Source organism: Mytilus californianus, unplaced genomic scaffold, assembly GCF_021869535.1.
Source record: "Mytilus californianus isolate M0D057914Y unplaced genomic scaffold, xbMytCali1.0.p SCAF_3, whole genome shotgun sequence".
NCBI classification, from domain to species: domain Eukaryota; kingdom Metazoa; phylum Mollusca; class Bivalvia; order Mytilida; family Mytilidae; genus Mytilus; species Mytilus californianus.
The window spans coordinates 97,159,493-97,179,317 of NW_026262679.1; the positions used below are offsets into that span (position 1 = coordinate 97,159,493).

The 19,825-nt window shown below is 31.5% G+C and overlaps 1 protein-coding gene across 1 annotated transcript in view; it reads left to right on the plus strand.

The window, feature by feature from the left end:
• The window catches only part of LOC127733309 (uncharacterized), a 41,760-nt gene extending 23,412 nt beyond the window's left edge, over positions 1-18,348 (plus strand). The window contains exons 8-14 of the mRNA XM_052242680.1: positions 4,135-4,245; positions 11,574-11,672; positions 12,304-12,430; positions 14,193-14,331; positions 15,131-15,166; positions 16,144-16,186; positions 17,440-18,348. Of these exons, the coding sequence (XP_052098640.1) occupies positions 4,135-4,245; positions 11,574-11,672; positions 12,304-12,430; positions 14,193-14,331; positions 15,131-15,166; positions 16,144-16,186; positions 17,440-17,488 (604 nt within the window). The 3' untranslated portion in view covers positions 17,489-18,348. The remainder of the gene's footprint in view (positions 1-4,134; positions 4,246-11,573; positions 11,673-12,303; positions 12,431-14,192; positions 14,332-15,130; positions 15,167-16,143; positions 16,187-17,439) is intronic.
• Positions 18,349-19,825: the final 1,477 nt, after the last annotated feature.

The following is a 19,825-nucleotide window of genomic DNA, read 5'->3' on the forward strand; positions in this document are numbered from 1 at the left end:
GGGATTGAGTTTGGGGGTGATGAATCATAAGGGGGTTCAAAAAATTGGGGGGGGGGGATTTTTTTTTTTTTTTTTTTTCTTTTAAAATTTTCCATTTTAAGTTGGTTATTTCTGATTTATATTTAAAAGCAAATAATAATGATATGGTAGGAGATACACACCAAACAGGATGTGTAAATTATTATATAATAAGTATTGTGCAATAGCAAGAAATTTTCAATTGCACAGTATTGCACAATAGCAAGAAATCTTCAATTGCACAGTATTGCGCAATAGCAAGAAATCTTCAATTTAACAGTATTGCGCAATAGCAAGAAATATCCAATAGCACAATATTGCGCAATAGCAAGAAATTGTCAATTGTACAGTATTGCGCAATAGCAAGAAATATTCAATTGCACAGTATTGTGCAAAAGAAGATACTTCGTATGAATTGCTTATTTCTTGATCAATTTCAATGGGGTTTTATTCTTGAATTCTTGGATTTTGGGCCCCGTTTTTAAATTGGTCCACATTGAGGTCCAAAGGGTCCAAAATTAAACTTTGTTTGATTTCATCAAAAATTGAATTATTGGGGTTCTTTGATATGCCGAATCTAACCGTGTATTTAGATTTTTAATTTTGGGTCCCGTTTTTTAAATTTGTCTACATTAAGGTCCAAAGGGTCCAAAATTAAACTTAGTTTGATTTTAACAAAAATTGAATTCTTAGGGTTCTTTGATATGCTGAATCTAAACATGTGTTTAGATTTTTGATTATGGGACCAGTTTTCAAGTTGGTCCAAGTTGGGGTCCAAAATTAAACTTTGTTTGATTTCAACAAAAATTGAATATATAGGGTTCTTTGATATGCTGAATCTAAACATGTATTTAGATTTTAGATTTTTGGCCCAGTTTTCAAGTTGGTCCAAATTGGGGTCCAAAATTAAACTTTGTTTGATTTCAACAAAAATTGAATATATGGGGTTCTTTGATATGCTGAATCTTACCATGTATTTAGATTTTTTATTTGTGGGCCCGCTATCAAATTGGTTCATATTGAGGTCAAAAGGGTCCAAAATTAAACTTTGTTTGATTTCATCAAAAATTGAATTATTGGGGTTCTTTGATATGCCAAATCTAACCATGTATTTAGATTTTTAATTTTGGGTCCTGTTTTTTAAATTGGTCTACATTAAGGTCCAAAGGGTCCAAAATTAAACTTAGTTTGATTTTAACAAAAATTGAATTTTTGGGGTTCTTTGATATGCTGAATCTAAACATGTGTTTAGATTTTTGATTATGGGACCAGTTTTCAAGTTGGTCCAAGTTGGGGTCCAAAATTAAACTTTGTTTGATTTCAACAAAAATTGAATATATGGGGTTCTTTGATATGCTGAATCTAAACATGTATTTAGATTTTAGATTTTTGGCCCAGTTTTCAAGATGGTCCAAATTGGGGTCCAAAATTAAACTTTGTTTGATTTCAACAAAAATTGAATATATGGGGTTCTTTGATATGCTGAATCTTACCATGTATTTAGATTTTTTATTTGTGGGCCCGCTATCAAATTGGTTCATATTGAGGTCAAAAGGGTCCAAATTAAACTTTGTTTGATTTCATCAAAAATTGAATTATTGGGGTTCTTTGATATGCCAAATCTAACTGTGTTTTTAGATTTTTAATGTAGGGTCCCGTTTTTTAAATTTGTCTACATTAAGGTCCAAAGGGTCCAAAATTAAACTTAGTTTGATTTTAACAAAAATTGAATTCTTCGGGTACTTTGATATGCTGAATCTAAACATGTGTTTAGATTTTTGATTATGGGACCAGTTTTCAAGTTTGTCCAAGTTGGGGTCCAAAATTAAACTTTGTTTGATTTCAACAAAAATTGAATATATGGGGTTCTTTGATATGCTGAATCTAACCATGTATTTTGATTTTGGACATTGGACCATAATAGGTAAATTAAAAAAATTGAAGTTCTTAGACCACATTCTTTCTGTGTCAGAAACCTATGCTGTGTCAAATATTTAATCACAATCCAAATTCAGAGCTGTATCAAGCTTGAATGTTGTGTCCATACTTGCCCCAACTGTTCAGGGTTCGACCTCTGCGGTCGTATCAAGCTGCGCCCAGCGAAGCATTTTATTGCCTATTGTCTTGAAACTATAATAGATAGAGAGAAACTTTAAAATGCTAAAATGATCAGCTAGACAAGTTCTAAAAAGAAGTCTAATGGGTGAAATCGGGAGTTGACTCCATATTAGAGTTATTGCCCTTTTGATGATGATTTTTACCATTTTTTTGCGATTTTGCCTTATATCTTAAAATAATAGATAGATAGAAACTTAAATAAGCAAAAATGATCAGCAAGATAAGATCTTCAATTAAGACAATATGGAGGAAATCGTCCAACAACTCCTTATTGGAGTTATTGCCCTTTAATGACAATTTTTACCATTTTTATTATACGCCCGTTTACGGGACGTATTATGGTATACCGTTGTCCGTCTGTCCGTCCGTCTGTCTGTCCGTCCGTCTGTCCGTCGTCAACATGTCGGACATTAACTCAAAAATGCTTTAACCAATTTGCATAAAACTTTGGTGAATTGTTTATATCTATTGAAGTGAGCTCCCTTTTGGTTTTTTTTAAATTTAAATTTTACGTTTCCAAGATATGGGGTTTTATTCATTGAAAAAAGGGGGATTTTCCAGTTTTCGGACAATAAGTCAAGAATGCTTTCACCAACTTGCAAGAAATTGTGGTGAATTGTTTATATCTATTGACATGAGCTCCCTTTTGATTTTTATAAATTTAAGATTTTATGTTTCCGAGTTGCAGGGTTTTATTCATAAAAAAAGGGGGGATTTTCCAGTTTTCAGACAAAAACTCAAAAATGCTTTCAGCAATTCTTATGAAACTTTGGTGAATTGTTTGTATGTATTGATGTAAGCTCCCTTTAGAATTTTATAAATTTTACATTTTACATTTCTGAGTTATGGGGTTTTATTCATTAAAAAAGGGTTGATTTTCCAGTTTTCGGACAATAACTCAAAAATGCTGTCACCAATTCTCATGAAACTTTGGTGAATTGTTTATATGTATTGATGTAAGCTCCCTTTTTATTTTCATAAATTTCTAATATGACATTGAGAATTAATTGAACTATATTTGTTTATAGTCTGACAACAGATTTACTAAGTATTGCACAACAGCAAGAAATCTTTAATTGAATATAAATTCAGTTCATATAACCAATTTCAAGTTCTTTGACTACATTTATTCAGAAACCTATAATATGTCAAATATTTAATTACAATCCAAATTCAGACCTGAATCAAGCTTGAATATTGTGTCCATTTTTGCCCCAACTGTTCAGGGTTGGACCTCTGCGGGCGTATCTAGCTGCGCTCAGCGAAGCAGTTTATTTTTTTGTGTTTTGCCTTATATGATAAAAATTGTAATAGATAAATAGACACTTTAAATCTCAAAAATGATCAGCAAGGCAAGATCTACCAACAAGTCAAATTTTGCCGATATAGTTAGTAGTTTATAGGAGTGATTGCCCTTAAATGAGGATTTTTTTTTACCCTCTTTTGTGTTTTGAGCAAAAACTAAAGAAGATATAGAGAATCTAAACAGAAGAAATGATCAGCAATACAAGATCAACAAAGCAGAGATTTTTGTCATGAATTCTATTATCGTCTACAATATTGGAGAGTGTCCTTAGTTGAATATGCACATAAACCAAGGTGAGCGACACAGGCTCCTGAGAGCCTCTAGTTTTGTTTGCCAACATGTATATCTTGAAAAAATAAAACTAAGAATGCAGGTGAAAATTATGGATACTTTGGATTCATTACTATTCATGGGGTACCAATTTTCGTGGATTTCGTGGGTTCAGGTGAACCACTAATTTAAATATTTAACAAAGTAAAAATTTTTCTAAAGACTTGCATGCTGACTTTTGTAAAACCACGAAATCAAATATCCACGAAAATACAATTTTTACTTAATCCACGAAAATTGGTACCCACGAAAATAAATGAATCCACAGTATATAGCATTCGCTATTAAAATTTATCACATATTTAAATAGAAATTTTATTAAAATTTAAAATGACATTATAGACATTCTGATTATATTTCAGACATTTAACAGAACACATTCCTAAGCTATCAGTATTACCTGTAAAAATAACTATCAACGTACTACCTAAAGATCTGAAGATATCCGATGTAGTGTTTGCACCCACAGATAGGTAATGTTCAACTTTTAGAATAGAAAGGGTACAGTTTACAAATGTTATTCTAGATAACTGTGATAGAATGGTTTACAATAGGACAGTTCAGAAATTGCTTTTATTTCAATGCGGAGGTTAATAAGATGCATCACTTGACATTTTGTTGCATCGGCTTAGTATTGAACACAGGCATATTAAGAAAATGGAATGATTTAGATAGATTCTACCACACTTTTCTATTTTTGACACCCTCACCCTATAGTAAACCTACCTTTAGGTGACATTACCCATAGGTTGGTGTTTTCATGCAGACAACCTTGTCTTGATCCTATCACTACATCAATTTCGGACATTACCACATGACTTTTATCTGTATAATGAAATAGGACGCAGAAAAACAGACTTTCTCTGTAGTAAAGTGCTGAAATGAGATCTTCCTCCTAGTGTATCGTAGCTGGAAGAATTATTTATTCAGACTTACACCATACAATTACCTTTTTTAAAGTGCAGTTAAAAGAATATTTCCTCTATAATACCTTTCCTAAGAGAGTGTGCAGCAAACAAAGCAAGAGTATTACAACAATGTATAAAGAAATAGTGTGGATTCATTTACTTTTCGTGGATACCAATTTTCATGGATTGAGGAAATATAATATTTTCATGGATATTTGATTTCGTGGTTTTGCCAAAGTATTCATTCAACCCTATAGAAAATTTGAACTTCATAGAACATTTAAATTCATAGTTAACCTATATCCATGATATCCACAAAAAGTTGGTATCCAATAAATAACAATGAATCCACAGTATTTCTTATATATTCATTTTCATATGAGTTGGATGATAATGCACTGAGCTGATTTTCAAAGTTCTATTTTTAAATACGAGACCAAATGTTTCAAATTCTCAAGAGCTGAATTGCTGCAAAATATTGCTGCTTTTTTTTTTTTTATTAATTTTTATTATTTATAACTTCCAATTTACAACATAATACAGTGTATACACAAATAATAACAATATATAATATATAAATCTATTGATATTATCTTAACAATACATCTTTTTATTAGGAAGCAATTTTTTTTTTAAATATACAAATATAAGATAAAGAGTAAAGCAGTCTGAACAGCGGAGAGGGAGAGAAAGAGAGTGAGAGAAAATAGTGTGGTGAGTTTTCAATACAATTCATCTAGACATTGAATTCTATTTTAGTATAGTAAATACAGTATTTTCATTTATAACATGTATAATATTAAATTTAAAGTGTATACATTTTTGTACTTAACTAAGTAATCTATCAAAAATGTTCCATTCTCTGTGAAACTGATGTTCACATTTGTTTTTCATAGCAATATTTTTGTCAGTTGCATACACATATTTCATCTTCTCTTTTACTGAGTTTATTGACAGTTTTTTTTTAAAACATCTGGTATTATAAACATATTGCTTTATGGTAAGAAAAAGAGTATTTTCTGCATTGCCTTTTGATATTTTTGCAATGTTACCAAACAAAAAAACTTCTTTTGTAAAAAATACACTAACTCCATTGCTGCTTTTTAGTTGAAAGTACCAATACACCAATTTTCCGGGAAGAATGACTTTCTAGAGATTGATAGACATTTTTATATGAAATTTTTGCGGTCGTACATTGGTATGATGTTGGCGTTGTCGTCGTCGGGACGTCGACTGAAGACACATTGGTTTTCGTACAATAACTTTAGTTTATGTTTATGTGAATGGATCTCTATGAAATTTTACCATAAGGTTCAATACCACAAAAGGAAGGCTGGGATTGATTTTGTGGGTTAAGGTACCAACAGTTAAATTAGGGGTAAAAAAGGGGAAAAAACAAGGGTTTCCTGTTTAAAGGACAATTTAAAAGCAGTGTAAGGGAGGTAATCCAAAAACAAAATTGTACAATGTTGTATTTTTTTTTTGGGGGGAGGGGTCAATACGCAACAGCATAGTGTGTTTCACAAAAGCAAAAAAAAGGGGGGGGGGGTAAATTTTTAACCGGATTTTCGAAGGAAATATCGGTTATTAAAATGGTTATATACACTAGGCGGCTCTGGCGGCTGCCAAACAGCGTCCGCACAATAACATGAAAACGCTTTAACAAATTTTTTTCAAATTTAAATATGTTGTTTCGTGGGACTTAATGAAGGTCTCTATTAATTTTCAAGATTTTAGTATATCTCCTTCGTGAGTTATCTTCGTTTTTAATATCCGAAAGTAGAATTTTTAAATATTTTACTGTTGTTATCTTTTTATGATTTGTCTCATCTCAGAATAAAAATTGGATTGACAGATTTATTTGAAAATTATCTATTTCCTAAGTGGTAATGATTATAAGCTATATCGTTATACATTTTGAAGATTATTACATTATTAATTATATTAGAGTATTATGTTAAACAACCATAGTTCTGTTTAATTAGATATTATAAATATTTCAGCATACGATAATGATTTATTTTCATTATTAATTATATCTTTGAAATATTTTAGCATATGATAATCATTGAAGTGACAGATTTATTTGAAAATTTACTGTTTTCTGATTGAAATATAGGGGAAGTCCATTGGGGTAACCCCTACCCCCCTTTTTTTTGATAACTTGTAAACGGTCAAGATTCCCACCCAGAAACCATATATATTCTTGTATGGGACAATATATCAAATCAAATGAAATATAGGGGAAGTCCACTGGGGTAAACTCTACCCCCTTCTCTTTGAAAACTTATAAACGGTTGAGATCCCCACCCCTAAACCATATATGTACTTGTATGGGACAATAAATTAAAAGCAAATTAAATTTAGGGGAAGTCCCCTGGGGTAACCCCTACTCTCCTTTTTTTTGAAAACTTGTAAATGGTCAAGATCCCCACTACGAAACCATATATATTCTTGTATGTTACAATAAAACAAATGAAATGAAATAAGAGGTGAGTTCCTTGGGGTCATTCCCACCTTCTTCCTGTTTAAGAACTTGTAAATGGTTGAGATCCCTGCCCCTAAACCATATATATCCTTGTATGGGACAAAAAAACAAATCATATGAAATAAAGGGCAGGTCCCCTGGGAAAATTAATCAGTTTGTGTGTGTTATATTTGAACATAAATTTAATATATATAGGGTTTTTTAAGTGCTGAATCTAAACTTGTTTTTAATTAGATAATAATCTATTTTTATTATGAGATAAAGTTTTTGACATTGATAGATAAGTTGCAGATCTGTATTATTTTTTGACACATGAAAGAAACAATATTAGCAATTATTAATTAAATTTGATTATAATATGGAAATAGATATAACATGATATCTGATTTTAGAGAAGTATTTTGCTGGTTTTTTATAGGTTTATGTAAATAAGTTAGAGTTATTTGTTTTGAAAAGTGATGTGTTTAATTGATAGATATAAAATCATATCTAATTTTAGAGATTTATGAGTGGTTAAGTCATATCTAATTTTAGAGAATTATTTTGGTGTTTTGTTACTGGTTCATGGAAATAAATTTGAGTTTTATCTTGTAAACGGTCAAGATCCCCACCTCTAAACCATATATATTCTTGTATGGGACAATAAAACAAATCAAACGAAATATTGGGGGAGTCACCGGGACCACCCCCACCCCCCTTCTTTTTGAAAACTTGTAAACGGTCAAGGTCCACCCTGAAACCATATATATTCTTGTACGGGACAATAAAACAAATCAAATGAAATATAAGGCGAGTCCCATGGGGTCATGCCCACCCCATCCTGTTTGAGAACTTGTAAACGGTCGAGATCCCCACCCCGAAACCATATATGTTCTTGTATGGGACAATAAATCAAATCAAATGAAATATAGAAAAAGTCTATGGGGGTAACCCCCACCCCCTTCTTTTTGATAACTTGTAAACGGTCGAGATCCCCACCCCTAAACTATATATATATGCTTGAATGGGACAATAAAACAAATCAAATGCAATTGAGGGGAATTCCCCTGGGGAAACCCCCACCCCCTTTTTTTGAAAACTTGTTTACAGTCAAGATCCCCACCCCGAAACCATATATTTTCTTGTATGGGACAATAAAACAAATGAAATGAAATAAGAGGTGAGTTCCTTGGGGTCATTCCCACCTTCTTCCTGTTTAAGAACTTGTAAATGGTTGAGATCCCTGCCCCTAAACCATATATATCCTTGTATGGGACAAAAAAACAAATCATATGAAATAAAGGGCAGGTCCCCTGGGAAAATTAATCAGTTTGTGTGTGTTATATTTGAACATAAATTTAATATATATAGGGTTTTTTAAGTGCTGAATCTAAACTTGTTTTTAATTAGATAATAATCTATTTTTATTATGAGATAAAGTTTTTGACATTGATAGATAAGTTGCAGATCTGTATTATTTTTTGACACATGAAAGAAACAATATTAGCAATTATTAATTAAATTTGATTATAATATGGAAATAGATATAACATGATATCTGATTTTAGAGAAGTATTTTGCTGGTTTTTTATAGGTTTATGTAAATAAGTTAGAGTTATTTGTTTTGAAAAGTGATGTGTTTAATTGATAGATATAAAATCATATCTAATTTTAGAGATTTATGAGTGGTTAAGTCATATCTAATTTTAGAGAATTATTTTGGTGTTTTGTTACTGGTTCATGGAAATAAATTTGAGTTTTATCTTGTAAACGGTCAAGATCCCCACCTCTAAACCATATATATTCTTGTATGGGACAATAAAACAAATCAAACGAAATATTGGGGGAGTCACCGGGACCACCCCCACCCCCCTTCTTTTTGAAAACTTGTAAACGGTCAAGGTCCACCCTGAAACCATATATATTCTTGTATGGGACAATAAAACAAATCAAATGAAATATAAGGCGAGTCCCATGGGGTCATGCCCACCCCATCCTGTTTGAGAACTTGTAAACGGTCGAGATCCCCACCCCGAAACCATATATGTTCTTGTATGGGACAATAAATCAAATCAAATGAAATATAGAAAAAGTCTATGGGGGTAACCCCCACCCCCTTCTTTTTGATAACTTGTAAACGGTCGAGATCCCCACCCCTAAACTATATATATATGCTTGAATGGGACAATAAAACAAATCAAATGCAATTGAGGGGAATTCCCCTGGGGAAACCCCCACCCCCTTTTTTTGAAAACTTGTTTACAGTCAAGATCCCCACCCCGAAACCATATATTTTCTTGTATGGGACAATAAAACAAATCAAATGAAATATAAGGCGAGTCCCCTTGGGTCACCACCACCCCCTCCTGTTTGAGAACTTGTTAACGGTCGAGATCCTTACCCCTAAACCATATATATTCTTGTATGGGACAATAAAACAAATCAAATGAAATATAGGGGAAGTCCAGGGGGGTCACCCCCACCCCCTTTTTTTTGAAAACTTGTAAACAGTCAAGATCCCCTCCCCGAAACCATATATATTCTTGTATGGGACAATAAAACAAATCAAATCAAATAAAAGGTCGAGTCCCCTGGGGTCACCCCACCCCCTCCTATTTGAGAAATTGTAAACGGTTGAGATCCCCACCCCTAATCCATATATATTCTTGTATGGGACAATAAAACAAATCAAATGAAATATAGGGAAAGTCCATGGGGGTAACCCCAACCCCCTTCTTTTTGATAACTTGTAAACGGTCGAGATCCGCACCCCTAAACCATATATATTATTGAATGGGACAATAAAACAAATCAAATGAAATTGAGGGAAAGTCCCCTGGGGTAACCCCCACCCCCCTTCCTTTTTGAAAACTTGTAAATGGTCAAGATCCCCACCCTGAAACCATATATATTCTTGTATGGAACAATAAAACAAATCAAATGAAATATAAGGTGAGTCCCCTTGGGTCACCCTACCCCTCTCCTGTTTAAGAACTTGTAAACGGTTGAGCTTTTCATTATTAATAAAATAATACCACATTGAGGTCCAAAGGGTCCTAAATTAAACTTTTGTTTAATTTCATCAAATATTGAATTCTTTGGTTCTTTGATATGCTGATTCTAACAATGTTTGATAGTTAAATCATATCTTATTTTAGAGAACTATTTATCCAGTTTGAGTTATTTCCATTTGCACAGAAAATATTATGGATAAAATTAACCTGTGTTTCATTTCAACATAAATTAAATATATATATATAGGGTTCTTTCAAATGCTGAATCCAAACTCTATTTAAATAATAGATTTTTAGGCCTAGTTTTCAAGTTGGTCCAAATCAGGGTCCAAAATTAAACTTTGTTTGATTCAACAAAAATTGAATTTATGGGGTTCTTTGAAATGCTGAATCTAACCATGTATTGAGAGATTTTGGATTGTGGGCTCCTTTATCAAATTGGTCCACATTGAGGTCCAAAGGGTTCTAGATTAAAATTTTGTCTGATTTCATCAAAAATTGAATTCTTGGGGTTCTTTGATATGCTGATTCTAATATGTACTTAGATTTTGGATATTGGACCATAATAGGTATTTAAATGTCCAATTTCAAATATATCAGTTCTTTGACTACATTCATTTTGTGTCACAAACCTATGATGTGTCAAATATTCAATCACAATCCAAATTCAGAGCTGTTTTAAGTTTAAATGTAGTGTCCATACTTGCTCAACTGTTCAGGGTTCGACCTCTGCAGGAAAATCCGGTTTGCTGTCTCTCTGACAGCCTCTTGTTTTTTTTTGTTGGTGGGGGAAAGGGGGTGGGGGGTCAATCCACAACAACATAGTGTATTGCATAAAAGCAAAAAATTGAATATAAATTCAAATCGTATAACCAATTCTAAGTTCTTTGACTACAGTTATTCGGTGTTAGAAACCTATTATGTGTCAAATATTTAATTACAATCCAAATTCAGACCTGTATCAAGCGCGAATATTGTGTCCATTTTCGCCCCAACTGTTCAGGGTTGGACCTCTGCGGTCGTATCCATCTGCGCTCAGCGAAGCATTTTATTATATGAATTACATTCATTTTATAATATTTGACATGTACAACAGACTGTGTAGTCTTACCCTTACTTGACCATCCTTTTTTGAAAAAATAAATCCAAATGAATGACCTAAGTAGTCACCTATGACAAAGATGTTGCTTTAATTAAGAGCATTTAGTTGTTAACTTTATTTTGAACAAATGTTATGTTCCAAATAAGGATGTTAGAATTGGTCAATATAAAAGGTCTTTTCAAAAAAAAAATTTTAAACATATTTTGCTAAACAAAGAAGTGAAATTGCCATTTTATATGACAGAAAAGGAAAATGCCAGTAAGATGAAAATTTTCAAGAGTTGATTTTTCATTGATCTTTGTAATTACAGAACAAAACCTCGAGTAATAGGAGCAGTAGAGGGTGCCATGTCTGCCAACAAAGACAAAGTAGTCAAATGGCCAGATGATGTTCAGTTTATATTGTTTGGGTAAGACCTATGCCATATTTAAGATTCATTTTTTAATGTAAATACATGTTACAGTCAATTGATACCTGATATTTTGTAATGCCTACCTGTATTATACTTGTTGTGGTCTGAATCTACCCAAAAGACATTTAGAGGTGAACATGCAGCTTTCAACAATAGAAATTTTCTGTACAATATGACAAGTTTTAAAATGCCCAGAGTCTAGAAAAGAAGTGAATAAACTTAAAAGAGGCTCTTAAAGATATGACACCAAATTCTTTAAATGGCAACATGCATAAGTTTAAACAAAAGACAACCACTGATGAGGTTCCTGACTTCATAGGACAGGCACATGAACATATGGCTGGGTTAAACTTTCATTTTTTAAGTTTCAACCATCCCAATAATCTCAAACAGTGGAATACTAAAAAACACATAAATGAATGTACAATAAATTTCAATACAGGAATTGCGGTATGTGAAAATAGAATAAAAAGTGATGACATTTTAGGTAGAAATTTAACATACAATTTGATTGCAGTCAATGGTATACTTATGTACACATTTGAATATAATTTTATGGTTAAGTTTTGTATTCAGAAAGAAAGTATATTACCAGGAATTTAAGATGGCAAAGATTGATATTTTTCAGACCATTTGCAAAATGTAATCAGCATGAAACAGAGAAAGTAGTTCAGGAAGTCTTACAGAACGGTGTTACCTATCCTGATGTCACAGTATTGGATAGCCAATCAATGCCTGTTTTACATCAAAGCATGGTAAGAAAGCCTACTATTGACATAATATTGCCACTGTTATTATTTACCAATAAAATAGTTGATCTGTTGCTTCAACTATCTGTTTATTTATAATCTTGCATTTAAATTAGAATAAAATGCTTCGCCGAGTGCAGCCTGATACGACGGCAGAGTTCAAACCCTGAACAGTTGGGGCAAGTTTGGACACAATGTTCAAGCTTGATACTGTCTGAATTTGGATTGTGATCAAATTTTTGACATAATATAGGTTTCTGACACAAAATAAATGTGGTAAAAGATCTTAAAAATTAGAAATGGGACATTTAATTTACCTAGTATGGTCTGATATCCAAAATCTAACAACATGGTTAGATTCAGCATATAAAAAAAAACCCAAAAATTTTATTTTAATTGAAATCAAACAAAGTTTTATTTTGGATCCTTCAAACCTTAATATGGACTAATTTGAAAACAGGGCCCAAAATAAAAAAATCTAAATGCACAATAAGATTCAGCATATCATAGAGCTGCAATAATTCATGAAATCAAAGTTTTAATTTTGGACCCTTTGGACCTCAATGTAGACCAATTTAAAAATGGGGCCCAATATCCAAAATAGTAATACAAGGTTAGAACCCCCCAAAAATTAAATACTTAATTTAATCCCATTGAAATTGGTTAAAAGATTTGTATTTTTTTCAATTGAAGATTTCTTGCTATTGCGCAATACTGTGCTATTGCGCAATACTTAGTTTATCTGTTATATATAATAATTTACACACCCTGTTTGGTGTGTATCTCCTGCCATATCAGTATTTGTTGCTTTTATATACAAAAAAATATGAAAAAAAAAATCCACCCCAAAAATTACCCCCAAACTCAATCCCAGCCTTCCCTTAAAGAAATGGAACCTTGTGGTACAATTTCAGAGATCCATACATTTGCACACAAGTAATTGTCCGGAATCTACAAAAATGCTTGTTTTTGGCCCCTAATTCCTTAACTGTTGGTACCACAACCCCCAAAATCAATCCCAACCTTCCTTTTGTGGTATTGAACCTTCTTGTAAAATTTCATATAGAGATCATTCACTTAAACCAAATGATATGAAACTTATACACAATGCTTATTACCACAAAACACAGATCAAGTTTGAAATTGGGTGGTGTCACTTTTACCATTCTTGAGTTATGCCCCTTTATAAATGGAAAAATTGCTAAATCTGTTTTTTCCGTTCTCTCACTTTAGTTTGCCTCAACCAAATGTTATGAAACTTATACACAATGCTTATAATCATAAAAACAGTCTTAACTACATGAATCTTGCATTTGTATGTGGAAGTTGACTCATGCATATTTACAAGTGGGGGTATCTGTGGCCCATACACACATTCTCCATTTATTTTTTTATTGAATAAATTTAATTTTCGATGTTACACGTCTTCTGATCGGCTGAAAGTTTTTTGTCTAGTCTATCAGCTCATAGACATAATTTTGCCATGTGACCGTGAAGTCATGAACCTTTTTTTCATGAATTACTCCTTAAAATGAAATTTAGAATTAAATTATAAGGACTGACTAATTTTTTTTCGGTCTATTCGAAATAACCTAAAAAATTAGTGGGCCATTCAGTGTGCACCAAATTTTTTATGTTATTTCTTCACAGACAGAAAAAATATTACAGCCATTCCTTAAGAAACTCAATTTTGATGGTGTGATTCTGTATATTTGTTTGGAATTGCTACACTTGTAAATGGTGAGATTTTTCTACTTTTTGCTTTCAGTCACCAGGAAGTGAAATAGTGATATTTGGAGAAGTAAAGTTTGAAAGTGATCTGCCAAAGAAATGTTTTGCTGGTCTGTACAAGAAAGAAGAAGATCAAATAGTGGACTACTTCATATGCCAATCATGTAATTTTAAATGTAAGAATATTGAGTGTTTGAGGCTCAGATGTTTGCATTAGTTTTATGATATGTTGCTGTCATTGTCATCCATCTTATTTGATTCTATATGATAAAGATGCTGGGTGCACATCATTGAGACAGAAACCCAAAATCAAAAGTTCACCAAAGTAAAATTCTGAAGGTCATCATACAGTGAGTCTTATATTATGGTTCAGTGAGAAAAGTGTACGACAACAACATATATGACTTATTTATGAATTTTCAAAAGGCTGAAGACTTGAAGAGAAAGCCACAAATTCTTTTGAGATTTCTCACTTGTTACTTGCACATTTACATCTGGCATGGTTAAATTTTTTTGTTTAAATGCTCAGCTAGGCCTATGTTATTTTGATCAGCGGAAGAGCAAACAAAACCAAAAAGGCAAGTTAAAAACAAACAGGACAAAAGGCAAAATAAAAAACATACAATGAACAAGGCTTAAAAAAAACAGGAAAATGTTTTTATTGAGTTATACTTGTAGAACAGAAAAGCAAACTACAACTTAAAAAAAAAGAATTTTCAGTTACTGAGTGGAAATAAATCATTACTTTCGTAAATCTAATATCAATTATTGTACTTCTAAATGGATTTCACATTTAAATATTATACCAGTAATCAATGTATTAAGTCCATATAGCGTGGTATTGTAATTTATGTTAAAAATCCATATCAAGTTACTATATTTTAAATTGGATTTTTTTACATTTTGTACATGAATCTTATCATTAGGCATCTGTTTTTATCCATTTTGTAGATAAAAAATTATTATTTATTTCAGGGATTTGCAGAAGTTGCATGGAAGTTTGTCATAAAGGTAAAAAATTCAAACGCATTAATAATATATGAGCTGCATCAGATAGAAATCAACCTTATGCAAATGAATATCAATACATTTGTTAACCTATTTGGCGTTGAAAAATCTCTATGCAAAGTCCATAACTGTTTGAAAATTGAGTTGTTATAAGAACCCTACAAAACAGACCAAAATTCATCTTTTATTTCGTATTTAAATGTTCCAAAATCAAAGTCTTATACATGTATATGTATACATACACTTGCATAAGGTGGATTTCTATCCAACGCAGCTCATACTGTGGATTCATTATTATTCGTTGGATACCAATTTTCATGGGTACAGGTGATCCACGAATTCAAATGTTCCAACGAATTACAAATTTTCTATATGCTTTGTATACAGAGATTGACAAAACCACGAAATCAAATATACATGAAAACGCAAGTTTTCCTCAATCCACGAAAATTGATACCCACGAAAATAAATGAATCCACAGTATGTTAATTGCAGGTTAAGAATGTATAATTATATAATCTTTTCTGTAGCTAATGTGAACTTTTCCATTACTCTTTTTTTGTCTTCAAAAGGACTTGTTATGGTATTTAATATTCTCTATAATTATTTCTTGAAAGTAATGACAATTGGGATATTTTGCATGGCACATTTGATTGCCATTTATATGGTTAGGTCTCTCTTCATCTGCAAAATTAAACTGTGCAGTGGATGTAAAAGATATAAAGCATTATTAGAGTTATGTCCCTTGAAAATGTTAAAATCAACAAAATATTTACCAGATGAGAACTTGCTTTTAAGCTTATTGGCAAGAAATCCTTCATGTTGATATTAGCAATAATTGCTTAATATGGAATATTGGTAAAACCATGGTTAGCATGGTTCAGGAGTTGTCTCCGCTGTAAAATGGAAATTGTTTGAAAAAAATGATTTTTTTTCCACCATAATATTTCCCCGAATACAATGTATTTTGTATTTTTTAGGACATGTGATCCAACCATACATTATGAATTTTCATCCATCATGGTGAGTATTATTTTCATTCATCATGGTGAATATTATTTTCATCCATCATGATGAGTATTATTAAATTTCTATAAAGAGACAAGTGAGGATATATGCTATTCTTCAAACAAAAGATGTGAAAATATGAAAGGTCACCGTTGAATACTTCAAGCAAAACAAATACTGGGGTTGGGTAATGAACTGCTACAAATAATTTACATGTAAATCCTGTATTTGCTATGTCAATGTATTATATTCATATAGTTCATTGCAGTAGAATTCCTTAATATGGATTTAAGATGAATTTCCTGTCCATCATCACTTTGGACCTACTTTGCAGAATCTACCTATTGTTAATTTGTTCTACTCCTGAATATACATGAAACAACTGTCACTGGACATTAATTAAGCAACAATCAATCAATCAATCTAAACTTAGTTATAAGTACCTTTTATCGTGTAAAAAATCTTATACACTATTATCATAAAACTTCACATCAGTATCACAGTTTACAAAAGGATGAATGCTAAAAGCATACAGGTACAAAAGATAAAAATCACAGATATACAACAGTGTTTATAGAAGCATTTCATTACAATTTTCCTGAAATTCTCTCCACAGTGTTTTTTTTTTTTTCAGAAAGGGTTTAATATAAGGGTTCTGATTTAATGAATTAACACATGCAGTTTCTTCATAGAATTTTCAGTTCAACAATGAAACAGTTAAACTCTCAAAAAAAAAAAATAAAACCTTTTGTTCAGTTTTATATTTTTTTTCAAAGGCTGATATCCCTAAATTGTTTACCTCCATTCAATGGTAAAGATCATGTAGTTATCTAATATGAGTTCTTACTCACTGCTATTAGACTCAGTTTTCTTTCTCTTTTCAAAAACAGCGTTTAGAGATACACTTTAAATATAATAATTGTTTTATAAACCATTCTTTTAATGGTGTTTTATGGGTTGATTTGAGCATCAGTGGTGAGTTTTATGTTGATAAAATGCCTTTCTGGTGTAATTAATTTTATACCAGGTATTTTTAATAGGCATAACTGATTCATGTAAAAAATTAAATTAATAAAAATGACTTGATATCTTTTGTGTTTACATTTGGTATGTTTATGGCCTTGATCTGTTTTCTGCCCTTTGATCGGGTTGTTGTCTTTTTGACACATTCCCCATTTCCATTCTCAATTTTATTATGCTATAATTTGAGAATAAATTATAGACTTCTTTTTTTTACAGTAATTAAAACATTATTATTTTACTTTCAGGGCTTGTTGTTACTGTCCGAAGAACAAGAAATGTATAATAAGAGAATAGAGACATGTAAAAACGACAAAAACATACCTGTGATATATACATAATACTTATTTTTATCTGGACATTTTATAATATAATCTCACAATATCATTTTGTTATTCCTGTTTTTATTCCAGATTAAAAAAGAACCTAATCTATAAATTTTAAATAAAATTGCTATATTAACTTACATTCAAGATTTTTTGAATGAAATGAAGCAATGAGATATGCATTTATTTGTTAGTTATATGTAGGGATTATTTTTTTTTTTATCACAAAAGAAAAATCAAAAGTTTGCCCTGCTTTTGTTTGTGAATGTATTGGACTAATGTTGATGTCCACATGACAGATTTTAATTGACTATTAGTCTGTTATTGGTATGACAAATTTAACAAGTTTGAATTTTGAGTACATTTTTTAGCCAACTATAGGTCATGGAAATTCAGACTGATCAGTGTCCAATCCAGCCAGCATGAAAATATTTTATAAAATCAGGGCCTTGCATTTTACACACACCAGTCAATTAAAACATAAGAAATCAATGCAGTGTTAAGATCAACACAATATTGTATGGTCTGCATGGAAAATCAACAAATGGGTATGTGTAAAAAAGTAGTCGGATACATAAAGAATCATCACATAGTTAGACTTGTTCAACCTCCACATTGAAACAACAACTTTTTTGGAACTCTCCTATTCAAGCATGCCTCCAGCTTACAGACTGAGTTGAATACTGCTTAACAAGATATACAATGATAATGATAGCTTCTTGTTAGATGAAGTGATATGGTATCCTGTCATATCCTGATTCTGTTATATCAGTTTCTGAATTCATTGTGACAATAAAAGTGTTAGATAAGAATGTCCATTTTGTGGATGCGTATTGGTTTTTTGATTAGTTGCTGTTCAGTATTGTGCTAAATAATGTGACAAAGTTCAGTTTACTGATGTCAGTTTTTTGTCACACAATGATACTGTTGATGTTCTTGAAAAGTGTTTACATGTCCCGAGTCAAAGACATTTAACATAGACTTACCTAAGCATACACAAAGATTTATAATCAACACCTAAATATTTATTTAATGGGGAAAAAAAGAAAATACTAACAAACACATAACTTTTTTACTTGTCCAAATCAGAGATGGTATGAAGTCTTTCTTGAAGATGAAGATGCTTGCAATTTCTGAGTCCTGTATTTTTTGTGTATGGTTTTTTTTTTACCTATACATATACAATTCAAATTGATTAAATAGCAATAAATAAACATAGTGTCAAAGGTATATACTATGTCTCACAGGAGTGCAGGTGAGACAGAAATATTTCTATTAACCGTGTGATAATAAATCAGCAGGGTAGAAATAAGCTTTCTCATTCCTTAGTATAAGGTTAATAATTGTCGAATTAGGTACTAGGTAAAAATTTATCTCCTTGGCAATCAATCTGCTTCTTCTTTTTTATTGAAATAAGAAGCAGTTTTGATACCAATTAACCAGTGTTTCTGATAGGATATACTTTTGAACTGGGTCAAAAGGAGATTGTAATCTTACATTTATTAGAATTTGCATCAAAAACCACTTTTATGAAGGTCTGTCTCCTGGACCTGGTTGTTTGATGCTTAGTTCGCATTAATTTTCAATGGCGGTCGAAGGAAAATTAACGAAAATTAACAAACTTTGATGAGAGAGTTGGAAAGGAATATGACATTTATAACAAATGGACCAAATGTTAACTTAGACCATTATAATCACGTTTTAATGAAGTGAAACATTATTTTGCTGAATGATGGTATGCTCGAGGTACAAGTGCTGGAAGTGGCATAAACAGTTGTTATATCATACGACCAGTCTACAAATTCAATAGGCTTAGTTCTTTATTTTATTTCACACAACTGGCACTTTAACAAGTAGTGTAAAAAAAGAACGAAAATGGCACTGGTAAAAATACACCTTTTCACTCCAATTTCTACTTAATTCATCTAGGTCAATTGGAAAACATTAAAAATGCAAAATACATATATAAATTAATGTTTTGAAACTTCACTAGTCCACCATTGTCTTTAAGTGAACTTGTTCTACATCGATTACTCATAAAAACATAGAAAATTTATATCAGAAGAAGAATCTTCTTCGACCAGTTTGGCATGAATGTAGGTCACAAGAATGACATTTTAGCCATAGCATAAAACAATTGCTTAAAAAATCAAAGAAAAACTTCAAAGCTGTAGATTATCATTTATATAAACAAAAAAATATTGCACATTTTTCATTTGACAGATATGTTATGCTTTGGATGAAATAAGGCATACTTCTGTTAGTACACTATAAGATATTTCTCTGGGGAAAAAAAGAGAGATCAACT